Source organism: Bos mutus, chromosome 27 (genome assembly GCF_027580195.1).
Source record: "Bos mutus isolate GX-2022 chromosome 27, NWIPB_WYAK_1.1, whole genome shotgun sequence".
NCBI classification, from domain to species: Eukaryota; Metazoa; Chordata; class Mammalia; order Artiodactyla; family Bovidae; genus Bos; species Bos mutus.
This window is the reverse complement of record NC_091643.1, coordinates 6926923-6951603: the sequence shown is the minus strand read 5'-3', so window position 1 is coordinate 6951603 and position 24681 is coordinate 6926923. Positions and strand designations below refer to the sequence as shown.

At 43.8% G+C, this 24681-nt stretch overlaps 1 protein-coding gene across 1 annotated transcript in view; it reads left to right on the top strand.

The window, feature by feature from the left end:
* Positions 1-24681, top strand: part of PSD3 (pleckstrin and Sec7 domain containing 3) — a 500681-nt gene that overhangs the window by 161086 nt on the left and 314914 nt on the right. The window contains 3 exon segments of the mRNA XM_070364266.1: positions 17994-18113; positions 18116-19025; positions 23120-23515. Coding sequence (XP_070220367.1) covers positions 18059-18113; positions 18116-19025; positions 23120-23515 — 1361 coding nt within the window. The 5' untranslated portion in view covers positions 17994-18058.

Sequence of the window (24681 nt, the reverse complement as noted above, 5' to 3'; positions counted from 1 at the left end):
CAGTCGTCTAACCTGTACAGTGGGTTAGTTATGGCGGCTATCCCACAGAGCTGCTGGGAGTAGAGGAGTCAATACAATAAAGAAAAGAGAGAGCTTTACTGTCTCTTTACTGTCCCACAGAGCTGCTGTAGGAATAGAGGAGTCAGTACAGTAAAGCTGCTTAGTGTGGTGCCTGGCACGAGGAAGCGTTTGATAAATATCTTCTATTCTGGTTATATTATTTATCAGAAATATATACTCCGAATTAAACATAGCACATTATCTCGCACTTGTTAGGTACTCAGTAAATGTATATGGAATGAATGAAAATAACCATCAGTTGCTTTGTATTATTGGCCTTTGCTTTTTTAAACTGGTTGGAATATTAAGATTATAGAAGATGAGATGTTTTTAGTGTTTGTGTTATCCTCCATTACAAAGACCGAGGACCAGTATTATCACATTATGCTATGTATCTTGTGCTGTTTTTCACCTTGCTTTTCTCATCTGTAGAACTATTAGTTTTTACATTTAGTATTTTTATTGAGATTGAAAGGTACTGTGTCCATCTGCTGCTGCTGCTGCTGCTGCTGCTGCTAAGTCGCTTCAGTTGTGTCCGACTCCGTGCGACCCCATAGACGGCAGCCCACCAGGCTCCCCCGTCCCTGGGATTCTCCAGGCAAGAACACTGGAGTGGGTTGCCATTTCCTTCTCCAATACTGTGTCCATCTAAGTTTATGTCATCATATTTAAGATTAGATGTTAATGTCCTCGAATTTTATCATGTCACATTTCCAACTGATACCAATTACCCATCAAATATGAATTTAATCGCAGGAATGGTAATACAGTCGTCAGTAAAATGACTTTAGTTGGCAGCATCATTTAGCCATGAGCCAAGGAGCAGGAAAGCAGGATAGAAATCCTCCCACGGCACTCGTCCCACATGACACTGGCTTTTGCCTTTTCTGTTGAAGTAACACAAGAATTAAAGCCTTTCAAAGGGAGCCCGTCCGTCGCCTTCCACGTGTCATCCTCGCCTCCTAGAAAATGCTGCGTGATCCTGATGACAGCCCCACCTCTGATGTCACCCGGGATGGTACAGTCCTCTCAGCCTTTGCTGGGCTCCGTGCTGCTGCACCGGGGAAATGGTTACATTAAAGCTCACTCCCGTCAGCTCCATTATCTCCTCTGAAGTAGTTTTCACAAATATAGAAAAGCCCTACCGTGCTTGTTTTCGGTAAGCTACCAAGGTAGAGAGAGCGCAGAGGCCGGCAGGGAGAGCGAGAGGGCAGGCTGCGTGCCTTTGTGAAGGGAGCGGCGGCCGCTGGCTCAGCCGGGCTCCTGAGCTCAGAGCGCCCGTGGACACCACCCCGCGCGGTGCGGGGCCCCAGGGCTGCCAGGACCTTTGAAACTCACTTGCTTCCAGTTGACTAGAACGGCAGATTTTGAATTAGCCAGCTTCTCTTCTAGCTAACTTTTCTCGAGCGTTAAGCTGATGAACGGGGCATTTTCTATGATCAATGGGTAACTGCTGGAGCTACAGTAATCTCTGTGAGTAACCTCTATTTGTAGGTCTCTGCAGGCAAATTGATTTTATATATCGCTCTCTTGTAAAATGCTGCTGTAAAATGATCCATCTGTATGGTTGACTGCTTTTGCTTGTTAGTCTTGTCTTTCGACCATCCCAGTGCGAGACTGCTGGGGCTGAATGAGGTTCTGCTGAATCCCGACCAGAGAAACACCTTCCGCATTTATTCCGGGCTGCCCACGCCAGCTGTTCTTTAATTCCCCAGCCTTCCGAAAGACACCACCTGCCCTCCGAGCGCCATCGCCCAGTCCCTCCCCTGGCTTTCACCTAGAATGTTTATTTTAGCATCTGACATTGGATTTTTCATATTATTTATTTTTAGGTAGAAAGCAGAATATTATGCTTACCTGTAATTTTATTTCCTTTCATTGTCCCCCCCGCCCCGCCCGGGAAACACAGAGTGCCATCACCCTGTTTCTCCCCATTTTTGGACCTATTATATAGAAAGAAAGAGGAACCGGCTACCCCTGTAGTTTTAGAGACCTGATGTGGAGGCTTTGGATGGGAGCAGGGGCGGAGCTTCTCTTAAAGAGCCCAGACTGCTCTCCTCCCGTTCCGCCTGGGTGCCTGGACAGATGCTGGCTTGCAGAGCACAGGGGGCTGAGGTGGTGTCTGCTGGGGGTTTATTTTTCCTCAGTTTACACACCAGGGTGTGTTCTTCTCATCTCTTGAGAGTGTCACCTTAAGAGTAATTCAAGATTTATTTCTTTCTCATTAGGGAAGTTGACTTTGCTGAAATTCTCATTTTCAGAGATACTTGGAACCATTGCTCATGTTGACTTGTAGCCTGAATCCTTAGCACAACTGTGGGATGCTCTTACTGAGCATGAGAACTGCTGAATGCGAATATGGACCTGATGGGGCTTGTGACAGGCGGGAGGCTGACTGGAGCTATTGTTTTCCACTGCGCCTGGCGTCTGTCTTGACACACAGCGGTTTAGGGAAGTCCACAGCTGTAGCAGCTCATCACTGCTGGGCACTCCTGCTGCTTAGCATTTGTGATTTTAAAACAAGAATTAGTACTTAAAATGTCCATGTCTTAAGTATTAAATTTCTTTAATATCAGTTTCAATATTAAAATATGTAATAAAATATGTAAGAACTGATATTAGTACTACCATACCATATCTGTGTTGACTTTAGCAGGAGAGAGCCTGCTATAAACAAGACTATGGAGTTCTTTAAAAGTTTAAACTTTATTTGCTTTTAGGAATAAAATTTTAAAAAATGACGGTCAGAGAAATTTAAAAATTGGATTTCCAGAGAGTAGAGTAGTGGTGACCAGGGGCTGTCAGGTGGGGAAAATGAGAAGGCGGCCCCAGGGCAGAGGCTCAGCTAGAAGAGGAGTGAGTTCTGGGGCGGTAATGTACATCGTCGTGATTACAGTTAATAACATTGTCTGATATACTTCGAAGCTGCTAAGGGAGTCGATCTTGAGTGTTTTCACCACAAAAGAAAAGTGGTAATGATGTGATGTGACAGCGGTGTTAGCTCAAGCTGTAGTGGTGATCAGCTTTCAATCTGGTGTGTCAAACTGGCATGCTGTACTCCCTGACCTACCCAGTGCCCTGTATCAGCTGCATCAGTAAAGCTGGAAAAAATGAAAATGTAAAATTGGGTTTTTGAAAGTGTGAATTCCTAGCAGGAAGAAGTAGGAAAAGCTAGGATGTTTGCAGTCAGAAGAGCAGCGGTGATCAGAAGCGCCAAGTCTGGTAGGAGAAGCGCAAGGGCAGACGGAAGAAGACACAGATGAGAGTGGGTGGTGGATCGAGGTGCAGAAGCCGCGCCTGAGAAGAGGAAACCAGCTTTAGAAACAGTGATTTTAAAGACAGACCTGAATTCAACTCTTGCAGCTTAGAATTTCGTCTCGGGGTGAGCGCCAGTGCTCTGCACGCGGGCGGAAACCTGGGGTTAGGATCGCTGGGCTGCTCCTTAGCTCACGTTTTCCCTTCCAGGTGCTGTGAGCTGCCACTCCCAGCTCACAGAGCTCCTCTGCAGTTGACCGGAATGGGAAGCTAGTCTCATTTCCCCAGGAATTAGAATTGAAGGAGAAAAATTGGGCTCTGATTCATTAGTATGTAAAATTGAGTTTGTGGTGAGCACAGCTGTAACTATTAATCACTTGGGGAGAAACGTCCAATTAATGGAGCAGTCTCTACTTGTGTGTGCATGCTAATAGTTTGTGTAGTGGTTGGCAGACCTTTTCCTGGGTCTTGTAGTACATAAATACCTTCTCTATCCGTGCTTTTTAGAGAGTTGCTAGCGACCAGATAATAGCCAGCACCCTCAAATACAGCCTTCTTCAAAGTGTGACTTTTATTAGAGTGAAGAGTGTGTACCAAAATATAATGTACTTAGATTACTCACTTAGCAAATTATCATTACTCATACTCATTTTGTGTCATTTTACCATACTGAATATGTTTTCTGTTGCTTAGTAAAAATAGATTATTCTTCTGTTTTCTTTTTTAAATACGACTTTTTCTATTGCATTGCAAATTGAAATCCTAAATGGGTCTCTGTATTAGTGGAGGGGTTTATTGATTATTAGACACAAAAGCATTGATCATTATTATTCACAGTTATGGATTATAATTTGTTGTTGTTGTTCAGTTGATAAGTTGTGTCTGACTCTTTGTGACCCCTTGGACTGTAGCCTGATAGGCTCCTCTGTCCATGGGATTCTCCAGGCAGGAATCCTGGAGTGGGTTGCAATTTCCTTCTTCAGGAGATCTTCCCAGATCAGTGATGGAACCTGTATCTCCTGTATTGGCAGGTGGATTCTTTACCACTGAGCCACCAGGGAAGCCAAGAATTCTGGAAAATCCCATGGACGGAGGAACCTGGTAGGCTGCAGTCCATGGGGTTGCGAAGAGTTGGACATGACTGAGAGACTTCACTTTCACTTTTCACTTTCATGCATTGGAGAAAGAAATGGCAACCCACTCCAGTGTTCTTGCCTGGAGAATCCCAGGGACAGCGGAGCCTGGTGGGCTGCCGTGTATGGGGTTGCACAGAGTTGGACACAACTGAAGTGACTTAGCAGCAGCATAGGTAAAATATATCTGAGATATTTTACTCTGCAAGGCTTATGATGTTGGTTTGTAAATTGGATCTCTGTCTTCAATTTTTTTATTGATTTATGAAATTTCAGACTAAAGGGGAAAAATCAGTCACCCTCTGTCTATGGGATTGAATTCTTCCTTGACAGGCCAGGGACAGTGTGTCTTTAAGCCTGAAAGTTCTGTCCATTTTCCAATGTTGAAATAACTTAAGAATTTATAGTTCTTTTATCATACTAACTGATTTTTAAGTTTTAAGATGTTTACTAACTGATATTCATTAGAGAACAGAGAGCACCGTGGATGTTATTGCATTTATGAACAACCTACAGGGAAAGGAGAGAAGCAGACTTCTAGTGGCTAGGTTAGCCATGACTTAGAGAGGACTGAAAGTCTGCTGAACCATGCTGACAAAAAATAGTATTCTCTTGAAAGTGCTGTACGAAAGTGAATTTGCCTGTGCATTTTTATTTCACAAGTGATCTGTCCAATGACATGAACATTGAAAGTCTGGGAAGATATCCCAGTTTTTAAAAATAGAAAAACCTTACCTTTCCCTCAGGTCCTTTCCTTTAAGCTCCAGTGTAATTTCTTTAAGGCTACGTACAGATGTTGATGTACAGGCATTTACTAATGCTCAGTTTTACATTTGTTGTTGTTGTTTTTTTTTTTTTAAGGACTTTATGGTCTTCTGTGTAAAGGTAGAGTCGTTGACCATCATTCGTTTTGAGAGAAATTCTCTGTGAGCTATAAACTAAAGACAGGGTCCCATCACAGCCTAGGTGGTTCTCTTCCTCTGCTGGAAGGATGCTGGATCAGCTGGAAGGCAAACCCAGACCAGAAGGCATAGCCTTTCTCTGCGAAGGAAGGAGAGACTGCCTCTTTTCTTTACTTGTTTACTTAATTGAACACTTGGGCCTTTCAGTCAGGAGGTAGGAACTCTTTTGAGATTATCTTTTAGAGTAAAAACCTGCTATTTAAATGTAGTCAGCACAATTCATAGATATTGATGTAGTTCTCTGGAGGAGTGCTTCCATATTTTAAATGTATGCAGATCACCCGGGATTCTTTTTAGAGATACGGATTCTGATTAGGAAGGTCTGAAGTGATACCTGAGTCTGCATTTTGAACAAACACCTGGGTGATGCTGCTGCTCCGAGGCCACACTTTGAGTAGAAAGGTTCTAGGGTAGTGCTTTCAAATAGACTTCTCATGAGCATGAAAAAGTGTTCTCTGTATCTGCTGCAATGTTGTAGCCAGCTACATATGGAGCGCTGGATTTTCAATTTTATTTAATTTTAATTAATTTAAATTTAAATAGTTTTATGTGACTGTGACTGCCATATGGAACAGCATAGCATTTGGAGAGTAAGATAATCAGCTGAGAAGTTTAAGTTTAGTGGTAATTGCCCATGTAGATTATGGTGAATTCTAAAACTATGGCCAAGTTGTCCCCACTTAACTTGACCACCGCTTAAACTTTGTCTGCAGCAGACAATGTGTGCAGATGGAGTTGCTGGACTGCAAACTCCTTGATGGCCTTGCTTGTTGCTCTGTTTTCCAGTACTCAGCATATTCTTGGCGCACAATAAATGTTGGCTGATGAAGTGAAAGAATTAGGTAGTTCCAAAGCGAGGAAGGACCTCCCCGCCCCCACAGTGTCTCCAGCACTCTGTTCAGCCTGTCCTTGTGGGCAGGGGACAGCATTTGAGTGGCATTGGCATGTAGTATTTTGTTTATGTTTTGGGAAGCATCTTTCTGTTTCTGTTTTAAAGTTCTATTAAACGGTAACCTGTTGGTTATAGGACATTCTTTATTCATTCATTGATTCAACAAATATCCATTTTCTTCGTACTGTTATTCTAGGCTCTGGGAATATAATAACGGTAAAGATATCAGACAGAGTTGTTTTGGAGTTTATGTTCTGGTGGCAATATAACAAGACAGAACCAAGGAAGAACCTTTTCCTAACAATGACCGGGCCCAGTTCCTAGGGAGGGTATGATTTGTAACTGCTGTTCACGGGCATGGCCATCACAGTCTTTTGGGAAGCCTACGTCCAGTTGCTCAGAATCCCTCATGATAAACTTCTTTACTTCACATTTCTACTGTGGAACTGTGACCAAGTGTGCAGTAGGCTTGCCAAATCGTTCTTTTTCTTTTTTCTTCCTTCCTGCCTCCCCCATTTCAGCCCTTTTCTTTGAAGGAGTTTGTTACCCAGAGTAGAAAGAAATCCATTTCATTTGCTGATCCTCAGACAGGATCATTCTTAGAAGGGCCGGGCCTTTTCTGAGGCTCATCTTTTGGAGCAGGCTTGTTTCCCCATGATCCTGAGAATTTTTTTGAGTTATAATTGACGTACACCATTAAATTAGTTTCAGACATACAGTGTAATATTACATATGGTATAATGTTACATATTGTGAAATGATCACTATATGTCCATCACCATCCGTAGTTATAAAAGGTTTTTTTCTTGTGATGAGGACTTTTAAGATTTACTCTTTTACCTACTTTCAAATATGCAATACAGTGTTATTAACCATGATCCCCAGCTATATATTGCATCCACTTGATTATTTTGTAATTGAAAGTGTGTACTTTTTGAACCGCCCATTTCACCTACTCCTCACCCCCACCCTCTGGCAACTTCTAGTTTGTCCTTTGTATGTATGATCTCGTTTTGCTCTTTCTTTTTAAGATTTCACAAATAAGAGTGATCATATAGTATTTGTCTTCGTCTGACTTACTTCATTTAGCGTAATGCCCTCAAGGTCCCCTCGTGGCTCAAATGGTAAAGAATCCTCCTGTAATGCAAGAGACCTGGGTTCGATCTCTGAGTTGGGAGGATCCCCTGGAGAAGGGAATGACAACCCTCTCCAGTCTTCTTAGAGAACTGTAAAATCCCATGGACAGAGGAGCCTGGCAGGCTGCAGTCCATGGAATCCCAAAGAGTCGGACACAACTGAACACAGCTTAGTGACTAACACTTTCTGAGCTTCCTTGGTGGTTCAGTCAGTAGAGAATCCACCCACCAATGCAGGAAACCTGGGTTCGATCCCTGGTTTGGGAAGATCCCCTGGAGAAGGAAATGGCAACCCACTCTAGTATTCTTGCCTGAGAAGTCCCATGGACAGAGGAACCTGGATGGCTACTGTCCATGGAGTCTCAAGAGTCAAACATGACTTAGTGACTACACCACCACCTCAAGGTCCAATCATATGTTGCAAATGGCAAGATTTATTGTTTTTTATGGCTGAATAATATCCTTATTATTCCATAATAATATCCAATAATATCCTTTTTATGGCTAAATTAATATATTCATATGTTAATATTATATAGACATATACTATGTGTTAATATACACACAGTTTCTTTATCTGCTCATCCATTAATGGACACTTAGATTATTTCCATTTCTTGGCTGTTGTAAAAAATGTGAATGTAAGGGTGCCGATATCTTTTCCAATTAGTGTTTTTGTTTCCTTCAGGTAAATCCCCATAAATGGAATTGCTGTATCATATGTAGTTCTGTGTTTAATCTGTTGAGGAATCTCCATAGGAGGTTGCACTAATTTACGTTCCACCGACAGTGTACTCAGTTCAGTTTAGTTCAGTCGCTCAGTCGTGTCCAACGCTTTGCGACCCCATGAATTGCAGCACGCCAGGCCTCCCTGTCCATCACCAACTCCCGGAGTTCACTCAGACTCACGTCCATCGAGTCAGTGATGCCGTTCAGCCATCTCATCCTCTGTCGTCCCCTTCTCCTCCTGCCCCCAATCCCTCCCAGCATCAGAGTCTTTTCCAGTGAGTCAACTCTTTGCATGAGTCGCCAAAGTACTGGAGTTTCAGTTTTAGCATCATTCCTTCCAATGAACACCTAGGACTGGTCTCCTTTAGGATGGACTGGTTGGATCTCCTTGCAGTCCATGGGACTCTCAAGAGTCTTCTCCAACACCACAGTTCAAAAGCATCAATTCTTCTGCGCTCAGCTTTCTTCACAGTCCAACTCTCACATCCATACATGACCACAGGAAAAACCATAGCCTTGACTAGATGGACCTTTGTTGGCAAAGTAATGTCTCTGCTTTTGAATATGCTATCTAGGTTGGTCATAACTTTCCTTCCAAGGAGTAAGCATCTTTTAATTTCATGGTTGCAGTCACCATCTGCAGTGATTTTGGAGCCAAAAAATATATATCAGGTATAATAAAAAGCAGAGATTTGGATTAAGCCAGAGCAAACAAGAATCATTTGTGACAGGAAAACATGGGACGACTGGGACCATAAGGTTCTCTAGAATTGGTTCAAATCATGATTATTGTGGTTTTAATTTGCATTTCTCTGGGGATTAGTCATGTTGGGCATCTTTGCATGTAGCTGTTGGTCATTGTATGTCTTCTTTGGAAAAATACCCATTCAGATCTGCTCATTTTTATTTATTTATTTAATTTTTTTCCTCTTCATTTTTAGATCAGATTTTTTTTTGCTAATAAGTTATGTAAGGGAGTATAAACAGGGAATATAAATGTAAATTTAAACAGAGTTCTTTATACATATATTTAAATCTTTTATTTATTTATCTTACTTTTGTGCTGAGTCTTCCTTGCTTTGTGTGGATGTCTGCTGGTTGTGGAGAGCAGGGGCTTACTTCGTTGCAATGGGCGGCTTCTCACCGTAGTGGCTTCGCTTGTTGCCAAGCCCGGGCTCCAGGCCTGAGGGCTTCGGAGCTGTAGCACGCGGGGTCAGGAGGTGCCTGTGCAGAGTCTAGGGCTCAGGCTCAGCGGCTGTGGGGCACGGTTTAGTCACTCTGCAACATGTGGGATCTGCCCGGACCAGGGATCGAACCCGTGTCTCCTGTATTGGCAGGCAGGTTCTTATCCACTGCGCCACCAGGGAAGCCCTCTTTATACATTTTGGATATGAATGCCTTATCAGATATATGATTTGCAAATATTTATTCCCATTCAGTAGATGGCCTTTTCATTTTCTTGATGGTTTCCTTTGTACAGAAGCTTTTTAGTTTGATGTAGAAGAACTTCTCTTAAATCACGTTGCATTGTATTACAGCTCTGTATCTGTGTCCCAGAAGTGGATGGCTGTTTAATGTACAACCCAAAGCTCTCCTGAAACTGTTCTGTTAACTTTCAAAAGTATCCCATTTTTCTCTACATTAAATCAAAATGGAAAAAACTTTAAAAAAAAAAGTGGATTGTGGGCATCACAGGAAAATCATCAGGAAATAACAGAAAATAATTAGTTAGGAATCTGACCAAATACACAAAGCAGCAGATACAACTCCACAGAAAAGGGAATATAAATAGATACCCCTTCCCAAAGTATATGTATTTCACATGAGTGTGACAAGCTCTTCTCTCTCCCTTCCCTTCCCTCCTACGCACTTTACACTACATTTTAATTTCTTTAAGGGGGGAAAATAAATGCAGAAAAGCTATAAAAACTCTTATTAATTCAAATTCTACTAGTGTGTGGTTTATATTTAGGTAAGTGCTAAAATCTTCTTCTTCTTCTTTTTTTTTTTTTCAGTACTTAGCAAATCCCATTGTCACAGATATGAGACCAAATTTGGGCAGGCCTAATTCAGCAAGACTTTCTAGAGGAGAAGCAGCTATTTCGCTTTCAGCTAGATTCTTACATTAGTAGTAGATGCAGACTGACAGAAGGCAGGAGCTTTCCCGAGTGGGGCCTAGAGCCCACAGCAGCGCACAGGCTGGGCACGGCCTCAGGGCAGCAGGCTGACTTTAGAGAGGGGAGACGGAGGCTGGGGAGGTGGTAGCCGTCGCGCCTTTGTTCTGTCCATTTGCCTTTGTCCTGGCTGCAGGGCGCTCCATCTTGCCCACACTGTCACCCGTGGCTGGGTCTGTTTGTGCCCGTACTTCACCCTGTGCATCCTTCACACATGGCCAGCGTGAGCTTTTCAACACGGGAGAGAGACTAGTCACGCGCTAGCAGCGTTTAGCTCTGAATACCCTGTGTTCAGTACCTAGAAGGTAATTAATGAATGTTTGCTAAGTGGATTTTGGAAACAGTGGTCACTTAATGGCAAGTATCCATGGCCTGGTTTTAAAAGGGAACAGAGAAAAAGTCTTAAGGTAAAAGAAGAATGTGGCCTTTCTTTAAATCCCCCTAGCATAAATAGCTCTATTTTTTAAACATAAGGAAGACATCAGAAATTCTAAATAAGACGGTCAAGATTCATGTTTTATGAAGCTTCATTTGTTGTTAAAGACAGTTCAAGTGGTGAGAAGAAATGCACACAGCAAAATTAAACCACTGTGCCTGCTAACACAGAGGTGCCTTCGGTGGAAGGAAAGATTTGATGTTATGCTGGGTTCCGTAACAAATGCTAGGATCAAGAGCCACCTGGTATTTAAGGCTGTTTCTACCCAGAACCTGCAACTAGAAGATTTTTTGCTTTGTATATTTTTATGCTATTAGGAATGACAGTCTGACAATTCAGATACCTCTTAGTTTTCCTTAGGAATTTACTCCTGAGAGATAAAAGACCAGGGATCTAGTTCTGACGTTTAATTCTTCTAAAATACCTTATTGAACATCAGTTCATTTGCCTTGGTCATGCCACTTAGCCTCTCAGAACATTTACCCGCCCTGGTCTGTACTAGTCCTCATCTAGGTGAAAAGTGAACAAAGCTGATTAGACAGACCAGTTCTGTAATGCAGGGCAGGAGGGCTGGTTGGAGTGGGAAAGCCGCCTGCCACTCCGGGCGCACTTTGCGCTCTGCCTTTCCTGTCTGTCTTTGACCAGATGCCAAGCTGCTTATCAAGACATCACAAGCTCGGTGGTTAAAGAATATGCCTGCCAGTGCAGGGGACGTGGGTTTGATCCCTAGTCTGCGAAGATTCCTCATGCCTCGGGATGACTAAGCCCATGCGCCACAACTACTGAGTCTGAGCACCCTTGAGACTGTGCTCCACAACAAGAGAAAGCTCCGCCGTGAAAACCCCACCCGCTACAAGTACGGAGAGTCCTCATGCGTCATCGAAGACCCAGCGCAGCCGTAAATACAATTTACAGAGACATCGTCACAGGCATTTGCCCACAGTTAATGCCAGTACATCCTAATGAAAAGTGTTAGAATGGGGTGGAGAAATTACTTAATTTCTTTGATGTCCCCCCACTCTTTTTTTTGAATTTGTATTCACTTTTCTTTGGGCCAATGTGCCTATGTTTACATTAGTGGTTGTTTCATAGGTGGCAATTTAAACTGTTAGGAACTAAGTGGGTTCTTAAATGAGGAAGTTTAACTTTTCTTCCTTCTGTTGGATGGATTTCATGATAGTATGTTTTGATGTTAAATACACATTTGACTTCAGGAATAAATGCCACTTGATCATGGTGTATAATCCTTTTTGATATTTTGCTAGATTCAGCTTACTAAATTTGGTTAAATATGGACAGCTTTCATGGAACTCTTCATGATAGGTTAAAGATTATATAGCCTTTTGAACCTTTAAAATTTGAACTAATATCCTGATAATTTATTTCATGTGTGTATACCAGATAGACTATAAAGTTCCCTTGACATTTGTAAGCAGGTGAATTCTTGCAAGGGCTGGTGATTAAGGGAACACTTAGTTAAGAGAGCAGATTTAAGTTAGATCTTGAAAGATGAAAATACCCTGATCATATAGAAGTGAGAAGAAAAAGTGTGTCATATGCAGAGAAGAGATGGAGCGAAGCCAAAGGAATAAAAAGCTCAGAGTGTTAGCTTGATTTCTGGTGTCTATGAGAGAGGACCTTTCAAGAGTGTTCATGTGCTGCGCCACCCTCGGTTAAAGAAGCAAACGTATATCGACAAGGTTGTTGAGTGAGAGGAGAGAGTAGATGGGAAAGATAGATCGGGGCTGGGTTATGGATCTCAACTCCAGGATGAAGGAGTTTGAATTTTAGACTTTATTCTGTAGGCGGTGAAGAATTACTGAAAGCAACTGAAGTTTTTGCTTGAGGAAGATTATTGTATATAAGATGAAGTGGGAGATGACGCTGGACTTTGGATAACCATTTCAGAAGATGTTTTGAAATTTCAGAGAAAAGATTGAAGACGCAAACTAGGTCAGCTCACTTCCAATAAAGATGGAGGGAAGAGGAGGACGTACACAGCTTAGTGGAGGTGGATTAGATAAGCTCTGGTTTTTGTTATGTCGTGTTGGCAAGTCCATTGTTCTGATGGGCCTGTTTTCTTGCTGACTATGTAAGGTGACTGAATTAATTCTTTGATTCCTCTGATTCTTGCCATTTTATATTGTATGACCTTCAAGTTTTTGTAGAGGCATTTGTTACTGTTTGGTCGCTAAGTGGTGTCTGACTCTTTTGTGACCCCATGGACTGTAGCCCACCAGGCTGATCTGTCCATGGGATTCTCCAGGCAAGAATACTAGACTGGGTTGCCACTTCTTTCTCCAGGGGATCTTCCTGACTCAGGGATCGAACCTGGGTCTCCTGCATTGGCACGCAGATTCATTACCTTTGAACCACCTGTGAAGCCCCTTGAAAAGACATACTCTAACTTAAATAAAACATCTATAGGAAATATTTCCCCCTGTGAACTAAGTACTTCTCTAATAATTTAAAGCTATTTTACTACGTTACAAAAGCCTATGCTTTTGGATAGTATACTTTTTTCTTTCTTTGTATTTTAGCAATAAATTTATAGCTTTTAAACTGCCAGAAGAATTTTAAGTCCCCCATATGATTAAGGAAGAAAAAACTGTTAAAAGCCAAAAAAGTGTAAAATATGAAAACTGTTCTTAAAAACATGTAAAAAGATGTAAACAAATGCCAATACTTCGCAAATTATTTTCTGACGCCAACGTTACTGCCCAAACCAGACAGTGCATGGCAGTAGGCCCAGTACGTTTATGAATACAGGTGCAAAATACTAGAAAGCTGAATCTAACAACATGTAAAAAAGGATTCTACAGCATGACCAAGTAGCATTTATTCCAAGAATGCAAGGTTGGTTCAGTATATAGAAGTCTGTTGATGTAATACACTCTTACCAGAATAAAAGACAGACTCCACATGGGAATCTCAACTGACAGAGAAAAAAAAATTGACAAAATTGGTAGCTTTTCATGATAGAAACACTTGATAAACTAGAGATAAAAGGGATCTTCCTTATCCTGATACAGGGCATTTGTGAAAACCCCACAGCTAACATCATACTTCATGGGGGAAGACTGAAAGCTTTCTCGTAAGATCCAGAACAACACACAGACATCTAGCTCTCACTTTGGGGCAACATTGTACTGGAGGTTCTGGCCAGTGCTGTTAGGCAAGAAAAAGAAATAAAAGGCATCCAGATAAGAAAGAAAAAAAGTAAAACTTCCTCTGATCACAGATAACATGATCTTGTATATCGGAAAGCCTAAGGAATCCACAAAGAAACCATTAGACTAAGTTCGGCAACCAGCTGTATTTCTATATGCTAGCAGTGAAGGATCTGAAATGGAAAAAAATTCTACTTATAATAGCGTCAAAAAGAAAATACTTAGGGGAGTCATTTTAACAAAAGTAGTGTAAAACTTGTACATTTGAAACAAAAAGATGTTAAAAGAAACGAAAGAAAATTAAATGGAGAGACATCCTGTAGTTGTGGATCAAAGGACCTGATAGTAATATTGTCAGGATGCAGTGCTCTACAGACTCATCCCAGCCTCTATGACAGTTTCAGCTGTCTGGCAGCTGATCCGAAAATTCATACGGGAAATGCCAGGGGCCCAGAGTAGCCACAACAAGCGGGAAGAAGAAGAACAGAGCAGGAGAATGCACACTTACTGGTTTTACTTCTGCGCAGCTATGGTAATCAAGATGGTGTTACACTGGCTTTGGGCTCAGTGGAGTAGAATTCAGAGTCCAGACACGAACCTTCACATTTATGGTCAGCTGATTTTCTTCAAGGGTATTATTGCAGTTCAGTGGGGGAAATAATAGGTTTTTCAACAGCAGTGCTCGGACAAGTGGATAGCCACATGCGACAGAGTGAAGTTATATCTCCACACCTTGTAAAATGTTAACTCAGAATGGATCGAAGGTCTACATGTAGTAGCTAACTACATGTAAAACTCTTAAAAAAAGAGTAAATCTTTGTGACCTTGGATTAGACAATAAATTGTTACTTATGACACCAAACACCTAAGCAACAAAATAAAAAAATAGATAAGTTGGATTTTATCAAAATTAAAAAAAGAATTGTGCTTCAAAAAGGCACCATAAACTAACTGGAAAGACAACCCACAGGATGGAAGAAAATATTTGCAAAGTATATGTCTGATAAGGAACTTCTGTTCAGAATATATAAAGGATTCTTTAGTTCAATTCAGTTCAGTCGCTCAGTGGAGTCTGACTCTTTGCGACACCATGAACCGCAGCACGCCAGGCCTCCCTGTCCATCACCAACTGCTGGAGTTCACCCAAACCCATGTCCATCGAGTCGATGATGCCATCCAACCATCTCATCCTCTGTTATCCCCTTCTCCTCCTGCCCTCAATCTTTCTTACCATCAGGGTCTTTTCCAATGAGTCAGCTCTTTGCAGCAGGTAGCCAAAGTATTGGAGTTTCAGCTGCAACATCAGTCCTTCCAATAAACACCCAGGACTGATCTCCTTCAGAATGGACTGGTTGGATCTTCTTGCAGTCCAAGGGACTCTCAAGAGTCTTCTCCAACACCACAGTTCTAAAGCATCAATTCTTCAGCGCTCAGCTTTCTTCACAGTCCAACTCTACATCCATACATGACCACCTGAAAAACCATAGCCTTGACTAGATGGACCTTTGTTGGCAAAGTAATATCTCTGCTTTTGAATATGCTGTCTAGGTTGGTCATAACTTTCCTTCCAAGGAGTAAGCATCTTTTAATTTCATGGCTGTAATCACCATCTGCAGTGATTTTGGATCCCAGAAAAATAAAGTCTGACACTGTTTCCACTGTTTCCCCATCTATTTGCCATGAAGTGATGGGACCAGATGCCATGATCTTCGTTTTCTGAATGTTGAGCTTTAAGCCAACTTTTTCACTCCTCTTTCACTTTCATCAAGAGGCTCTTTAGTTTTTCTTCACTTTCTTACAACTCAAAAATGAAAAGAGAAGTTATCCAGTTATAAAATGGGCAAAGGATTTGAATGGATATTTCTCTGAAGAACCCATACAAATGGCCAACAAGCATGTGACAAGATTCTCAACACCATTAACCACTGTGCACGTATGTGCTAAGTCACTTTAGTCGTGTCTGACTCTGTGCCACCCCCTGAACTGTAGACCACCAGGATCCTCTGTCCGTAGGGTTCTCCAGCCAAGAATACTGGAGTGGGTTGCCATTCCCTTCTCACTAGGGAAATGCAAATCACAACCGCAGTGAGGTGGCCTTCCACATCCACCATGACAGCTGTGATAAGAATATTGACAGTGTTAGAACCCTCAGACTTTGCTGGTAGAAATATAAAATGCTGCAGTTGCTTTGGAAAATGGGCGCTTTCTCCAAACATTAAACACAGAGTTACCATGTGATGCAGAATCCACTCATAGGTGTGTATCCAAGAGAATTGAAAATAAATGTAGACACAAAAACCTGTTCACAGATGTTCATTATTCATAACAGCCAAAATGTGAAAATAACACCAATGCCCATCAGCAGATGAGTGGAAAGAAGGTACAAGGATGAACCTTGAAACCACTGTGCCATGTAAAAAAAAGACAATGTCACGTATTGTGTAATTCTGTTGATATGAAGTAGAACACGCAGATCTATAGACAGAAGGTAGGATGGTATTTACCAGGGCTTGAAGAGTGACAGTTAATAGAGGGTTTTTTTGGTGGTGCTGGGAGGTGATGAAAATGTTCTGGAGTTAGATAGTGGTGATGCTCACACAATTTTATGATATATTAAAGATAACTGAATCTTAAAAGGGGAAAAATTAAAAGTCCTATCACATTCTTCATTGAAATATCTAAAGTGTCAATATACCACAGGAAGAGAAATCTTGATTGCTTTTAACTCTGTTCCTTTTCAAGATCAGAGTTTGAAACTTCCTCCCTCCTCAGATTTCAGCAAGCCATATCCTCTGAGGTCTGTTTTTGAAGGTGTTATAAAATGCTGCCATCACAGAGAAGTGCTGCTTGGATCCCATCAAGGTTGATTCCAATTTAATTTAAAAATATATTTCAAATTTATTAAAAAATAAGATGCGAAACAGAACACACTCCAAGATGTATTCCTGTTTATCAGTTTTTCCGTACTGTGTATACCAGATGCTAACTCACGTTTCCAAGTTACGTCGCTTTGCATATATGCCTTGGAATCAAGTCTTTCACGTCATTTCCTTGTATATATTCAGACAGCTGTCAAATGTCTCACTGAATAGGAAGGTTGCGGCTTGCAGTGCTTGAAAAGCAGTAACAGAAGCAGCAGGTGTCCTCGTCATAAAGCCGTCTAGGCGAGGACGCTGCATTTCCAGAGCACATGAGAATACTCTCAATACGAGGTAACCAAAACCAAGTTCAGAAGGAGACTGAATCCTGGGGTGATAGGACTGTTATCCAGAAATCCTCGATTTAAAATTGTGTTTGTCAGGATGTCTTCATTTTTCTCAGTGACTGCCATTGTAATAAGAAAAGGTTGTTAATTGGATCCTATATAGTAAATATATACTGTTGTTTTTACTGCTTCGTATACTGGGGTTCTGCATAAGATGCTGCTTAAATTTCATGCAGCTGGGATCCCGGAAATCTTTCTTTATACATCAATTTTCCTCTTCAATTTTGACTTCACTCTCATTCCCCAGAGATGTTCTGAAAGCATCTTTTCCCCCCACAGAAATCCCACAGTGCAGGGGAAGTTTCCAGCTGAAAAAAATATTTGCTAACTTTAAATAGATCATGTCTTTTTTCCTTGGGGCTCCGTCTCAGAGATTGCACTGCAGCGATCCTGTTAGTTCAGTCACAAGGCAATTTGTTGTTGTGCCCAGTATAAATATTTTACTTGCTATTTCATGAGCGATATTTGGAAAGGGATACATATCCTTATTTTAACCTGTTTTTGCATATGCAGCAACCGAGTTGCATGTGTGGGAAAGAAGCTGGGTTAAATTGGATTGCCTCTGTGTATGCCAGAACCTCTGTGGGTTCTCGTGTGTAAGCCCAGTGGAGGGGACCCCCCGGCAGCGTGTTGAGCAGCTTGTGTTGCAGAGGGTGGGGGAGGAGCCAGTGAAAGGGTCACCTGAGGATGAATGAGCGCCTGATATGTGTGGGAATTGATTCACACACACGGGAATGTGCTGTTCAGAAGGAGTCACGTGTCTCTTCTCTTCTCTTTGTAGGTGATCATGGAGGAAGCACTTTACTCCCCCCGAATGTCACGAATGAGTTTCCGGAGTATGGGACCATGGAGGCAAGTGGAGAAGGCCTGAGAGCCTCTCTGGAGTTTGATGCCGAGTCTCTGCTGCGCTGCCCGGGGGGCCCGCAGGGGCCCAGCCCCTTGCTGGCCGTCACTCTGGGCCTGTCACTGTCACCGGAGGACCAAAAGATGTCAGAGGGCTCCCATCTCAAAGTCACTTCAAGGAACCAAGTTTACAACCCATTGACTCTCTGATTTCAGCTCTGAAGGCCACAGAAGCCAGAATAGCTTCAGGAACGTCGCAGGCTACAAAGGTACTGGGTGGGGCTGCGGTTTCTACTTTTCCAGCTCAGCAGGGGGGGCAGGAGCCAGACGCCGCCAGTCATAAAGCACGGAAAGCCCACGCACTGTTCCCTGCTGGCTGCGAAAAGTCGCCCGACATACCTCTTTCAGCCAAAGTTCCGACTGAGGAACATTTTTATTTGAGCACCCAGGAGGATCTGACTGCACTATTAACTGGAGAGATTCAAGCAGAGCCATCCCCAAGAGCTAGTAGTGGAAGCAAGGGGGCTGCCCACGTGCAAGAGCCAGCTGGTCCAGCATCCTTGGTGGGCAGCCCCGCGACCCCCAGCTCGGCGGGCGGTGCTGGTTTGTTGAGAGAGAGGAGGTCTGACCAGAGAGAGCACCCCGGGCAATGTGCTCCAGGACGCCCGGGCCAGGGCAAGCATGTGGCGTTTCAAGGGGTGGACACACTGTGGACCGGAGGGGAGGAGAGAGAGAGCCGGCGCCCCGCGGATGCTCAGACGCCACCGGGAAGGACAGCCCCTCCCGAAAGCAGAGAGTTTTCCAAAGTGCACAGCCACCTCATCTCATCTGCCGCTCTGCGTGACCCAGCTCCTCCTGAGAGGCCGTGTCCCCCCGAGCCTCTGCTTGAGACGGTAGAGGATGAAGTCTTCCTAAGGGAGGACAAGGAGCACCTGGAGAGGAGAGCTGAACCAGAGAGGGCCGGGGAAAGGTGAGTTCCCAGGGCCCCGCTGGCTGTGATGTCTGCTGTGTGCCCTCCACAGTGAGGTTCACAGCATCCTCCGCAGAATGGAAGGGAAGTGACGTGTGCTGCGGTGCTTCTAAGGTCTCAAGATGTGTAAAGCGGTTGCTGTAAAGTTGTCCATATGGGGAGACCGTGAACCTTAAACTGGGCAGACCCATTTCTGATTTTTTTTTTGTATTTGACAGGTTTCAAGTTCTCCAGCATCACCATAACTAAACACCCCACAATTATCTTTCATAAGGAAAGTTAATTGTGGAAAGGTCTGGGCTCTTCTGGCACATCCAGTAGCTGTCACAGCCTAGCTCAGGCACTTCTGGGTACAGCCCGATTGTCTGCAAACAGCCCCTGTACATGTAGGAGCGCAGAGCCTTCGGTGTGGGCTGCCTCAGTTTTCTAGGTTTAGAGAGGCCATGAGGAGGTCAGAGTTCAGTTGTTCATGGCACGGACGTGGGACTCCCTTCTCGCAAGCAGCTCGTTTGGATTATGGCCCTGATGACTAAACCTGGCATCATATGGTATTTCCCAGGCTTCCTCTACATTTCTGGCGTCCATCCCAGCTGAGAGCCTGGAGAGATGGAAGCCGTGCCTGTCCGCCTTCTCTTCCTTTGCTCGTGGCCTGGCCGTAGAGGCTCCTTTCCGCAAAGTCATTTCAAACGTGTGCCGTCTCGTCTCCCATCATATGAACTTCGGTAGTTCACATGGGAGAGCGCGTGTCAAGCCTGAAGGGCCTTGCTTATTTGTTGTAAGGAGATGCCTTTTCCTCGCAGTTGACTAACAGATCCGCTGTCAGGGCTCCTCTCCCTGCCCGCCCCACCTCCCTACACAGAAAGCCTCCAGACTTCCCTCGGAAGGCGCCCTGCTATGTGGCACGTGGCTCCGCAGTTACCCTCCCACTGGGGTCTGTGCGTCTGCGGTTTATTCATTCATTCCTCCTGTCCTTCCACAAATGGTTTTCGGTTGTCTGCTGTGTCCTTGATATGGCTAGAGATGCTGGGCATGAAAGGAATGTTCAAAATGGACATGGCCCTGGAGATTCCCTGGTGGTCCTGTGATTGGCCTCTGTGCCTCCTCTGCAGGGGGCATGCGTTCCTTCTCTGGTTGGAAACTCAGATCCCACTAGCTCTGTGGTGTGGTCAGGAAAAAAACAAACAAACATGGAAAGTAGACATGACCTCTGGTCCCTGACCTCATGAAATTTACTGCTAAAGGTAGACACGTTAATAATGATAGGGCCTTCTATTGTGTTGGGTTCTATAAAGGAGAAGAAGGGACACATTGAATGCAGGAGAGAGGCTGATTCAATTGATGGCTTGGGGAAGGCCTGTCTGCGTAAGTGGTAATTCGGCTGAGACTTCAGGATTCAGTAGAAGTTTGCGGGGCAGAGAATGGGGAGAATACTCTAGGCAGAGGGAGCCACACGGGCTGGCAAAGGAGGGCTGTTGTCGCTAAGGGAGTGTGCTTCCTGGAACCCGCGATGCGGAGGCCTCCGGGCTCCTTTTGAGGTGTAGCGGTGTGGCTGGACCCTCGCAGCTGGGGGCGGGTGGGGGGCGGGTGAGCAGGGGTGGGGTGAGGGCTTCATCCCTGAGCGGTCGGGTGAGGGGGTGAGCAGGGGTGGGATGAGGGCTTCATCCCTGAGCGGTCGGGGGGTGAGTGAGCAGGGGTGGGGTGAGGGCTTCATCCCTGAGCTTTCCGCCTCACTGCTAATGCCCTGGGGAGCCACGAGGACTTGGGACCCAGAATACTATTTGGTTTGGGGTGGACCAGTAATTTGGCTTCCCTGGCAGCTCAGGCAGTAAAGAATCTGCCTGTAAGGCAGGAGACTCAGGTTCGATCCGTGGGTCTGGAAGATCCTCTGGATAAGGGAATGGCTACCCACTCGAGTATACTTGCCTGAAAAACTCTACAGACAGAGGAGCCTGGCAGGCTACAGTCCACAGGGTCACAAAGAGTCGGACACGCCTGAGCAACTAACTTTCACTTTTCCAGTAACTTAAAAATAGCAGAGACAACTGTACTGTTGAATGTGAATCCTGGTAATACCTAGGAAGGTGGGTTACTTACCAGGTAGTTTTATTCCTGTTCTCTATTTTATTTCTACTTATAGATATCTGAGGCTTGGCTAGTCCTTGGCACATTCAGATTCAGCTCTATTATGTATTGTCTTCTTTCTCATACTGAGCTTTAACGTTTTATTTAGTTGTCTTAATGTTCATTTTTAATATTTGAAAAACAGGCTGCATATTAATTAATGTCCCAAGGATATTAACTTGTATGTTTTTCCTAGGTTTTCACTGTTTTGTTTATTAGCCTAGTAGTAAACATGTTTGTGGGCTTTTTTTTTTTTTTCCTTCAAGGTCATTCACTGGCTGTTTCTCAACCTAACTCTCTCTGCAGTGTTGTCTTATTGTCACCAGGGGGCAGCCCATGAGTTCTTGAGGGCTATTGGTCTTATTTAATCAGAAAATATTAACAGGACTTACGAAAGCTTAGTGTATTTTTGGGGCCTTCCTGGTGGCTTAGACGATAAAAAAACTGCCTGCAATGCAGGAGACCTGGATTCTATCCCTGGGTTGGGAAGATCCCCTGGAGAAGGGCATGACAACCCACTCCAGTATTCTTACCTGGAGAATCCCCATGGACAGAGGAGCCTGGTGGGCTGCAGTCCATGGGGTCGCAAAGAGTCGGACACGACTGAGTGACAGCATAAGTGTATTTTTAGTCAGCCAAATTTACACAATATATTTATCATCTTCTGTTAAAATTAGGACTGATAGTAGCTGTTAATTTGAATTTGAGGAGTTCAGGTGGCTAAATGAGAATTTAATGTTTTATTCAAATGTTTGTTGGACTTGGTGTATTCACATACTAGGAGCTAGCTTGAAAGCATATTAAATTGTATAGAGGATAGCCCAGCATATGTGTGCTAAGAGTTTTTTCAACCTGAACATGTTTCTATGATGTCTTCCTTCCCAAATGTATTGACATTTTGTTGTTGTTGTTCACTCACTAAGTTGTGTCTGACTATTTGAGAGCTCGTGGATTGCAGCATGCCAGGCTTCTCTGTCCTTCACTATCTCCCGGAGCTTGTTCAAACTCATGTCCATTGAGTCAGTGGTGCCATCCAACCATCTCATCCTCTGTTGCCTCCTTCTCCTTCTATCTTCACTCTTTCCCAGCGTTAGAGTCTTACCTAATGAGTCAGCTCTTTGCATCAGGTGGCCAACCTATTGGAGCTTCAGCATCAGTCCTTCCAATGAATATTCAGGACTGATTTCCTTTAGGATTGACTGGTTAGATCTTCTTGCAGTCCAAGGGACTCTCAAGAGTCTTCTCCAACACCACAGTTCAAAAGCATCAATTCTGCGGCATTCAGCTTTCTTTATAGTCCAGCTCTCACACCTGTACATGACTACTGGAAAAACCATAGCTTTGACCATACAGACGTTTATCGGCAAAGTGATGTCTCTGATTTTCAATACACTGTTTAGGTTGGTCATAGCTATTCTTCCAAGTAGTAAGCGTCTTTTAATTTAATGGCTGCAGTCACCATCCGCATTGATTTTGGAGCCCCAAAATAAAGTCTGTCACTGTTTCCATTGTCTCCCCATCTATTTGCCATGAAGTGATTGGACTGGATGCCATGATCTTCGTTTTTTGAATGTTGAGCTTTTAGCCAGCTTTTTCACTCTCCTCTTTCACTTTCATCAAAAGTTTCTTCAGTTCCTCACTTTCTGCCATAAGGGTGGTGTCATCTGCATATCTGAGGTTATTGATATTTCTCCCGGCAATCTTGATTCCAGCTTGTGATTCGTCCAGCATTTCGCATGATGTACTCAACCTAAAGGTTAAAAATTGACATAAACCAACTGAATACAGGCGCTAGCTCCACAGAATGCTACCTTTTCATACGGTGGGAGGAGAGAGTAAAATGAAAAAGTTAACCTAGTATGAAACTCTTCACTTCGATGTGCTATGCTACCTTTTCATACGGTGGGAGAGGAGAGAGTAAAATGAAAAAATTAACCTAGTATTGAAATTCTTCACTTCGATGTGCTTTCCAGGATTCTTGAGCAAGCGGAGCACTTGCGGGGCGGAGATGATGACATCCTTGGGTCCGGATACGCAGAGGACTCCACTGACGTGTACAGCTCCCAGTTCGAGACCATTTTAGACAACACCTCTTTATACTACAGTGCTGAGTCCTTGGAGACTTTGTATTCAGAGCCTGATAGCTACTTCAGCTTTGAAATGCCCCTGACTCCAATGATACAGCAGCGCATTAAGGAAGGCGGGCAGTTCCTCGAGAGGACGTCGGTGGGAGCACAGCAGGACGTCCTGAGCATCTCGGCAGATGGCGGGATAGTGATGGGCTCTTCCAGTGGAATCGCCAACGGGCTGAGTGGCTCCAGTAACTCCATCTACGCGAAAGGCACCCCAGAGATCGCTTTCTGGGGAAGGTACTGGTCCCGATCTCTTAATTTCATGCTGGTGGTTTTGTAGCATTTTTTTTTCCCCTTTGGGAAATCTGAGTGTGGAACCTCTTTGGAAAGCATTGGGCCAGTTTCCGTGGATATAAGTGAATGACGTGAGTGAAAAGCAGTTTGAATTTTTGGCGCAGGTAGAGTACAGTTTAGTGGTTTGCCAAATTGGCAACCTATGGGCATTCTGTTTGGCAGTATGTCTTGTATTCCCACAGGTGAACTGGGTCCTGAGCAGATTCTGTGGGTGGTGAGTGGGTATTAGCGCCTAGGATGCAGCTTTGGTGGCCACAGCCCGGCCCGGTGCTGGAAGGGGCCTCAGGAGAGCTCTGCTTGCCTTCTGCCTCTGGCATGGCTGGACTGCTTGGGCGGGTTTTTGACTAGGCCGGAGGTTCCCTGATTGTCAGTTGAGGGTGTTGGTTTAGACAGTGACTACGGTCTCTTTTGGCCCTTGGCTCTGTGAGGTCCCGTTCTGCTGGGATGTCCTCCTGGGACAGTGTGAGAGGATCCAATGATAAGGAGGCTTGATAGGTTTGATCCCTTGGTCAACGCCATATTTATTTTCTCTCTTTACTATATGTTTTAAGTCTGCTTGGAACACAAAATGAGAAGTTACGTAGGATTTATGTGTTGTGCTATCCTTTAGTGATTCCCTGTCTTTTTATGGATTATCCAGCATTTCATCTCTTCTTGTTCATCACTCTGGGGTCATTGACCTGTCCTTCAGCATCTCTATAAGTGGGCAGAGAATGCTAAACTTCCTAATGATTTTATGAATTTAGTTTTACTATTTTTTTTCCTGATTGGGGTGGTGAGGGGGAGGGTAAATGGGGATAAACTATTTGAAAGTTGTATGAAAAAATGTCAGGTTTCTACTGAGCCTGTTTTGATGATCAGTCTGCCCTGTGTTAAGCATTTCCTATTAGCGATTTGTAGGTTTATAGTTCACTGGATGACATGCTCAAGACTGGCACATGGTAACACCGCAGCTATGCATCGCCATGTGAAATAGACCATGGGCGTTCGTTGTCCTCTTGGGTCACACAGTCTCAGAGGCAGAAGACTGTGGTCTGAATTTCTTGGATAAGCCGCTTATTCTCTCTGAAACCGCTTTTGTTTATTTGCATAGCAGGGTCAATGATATG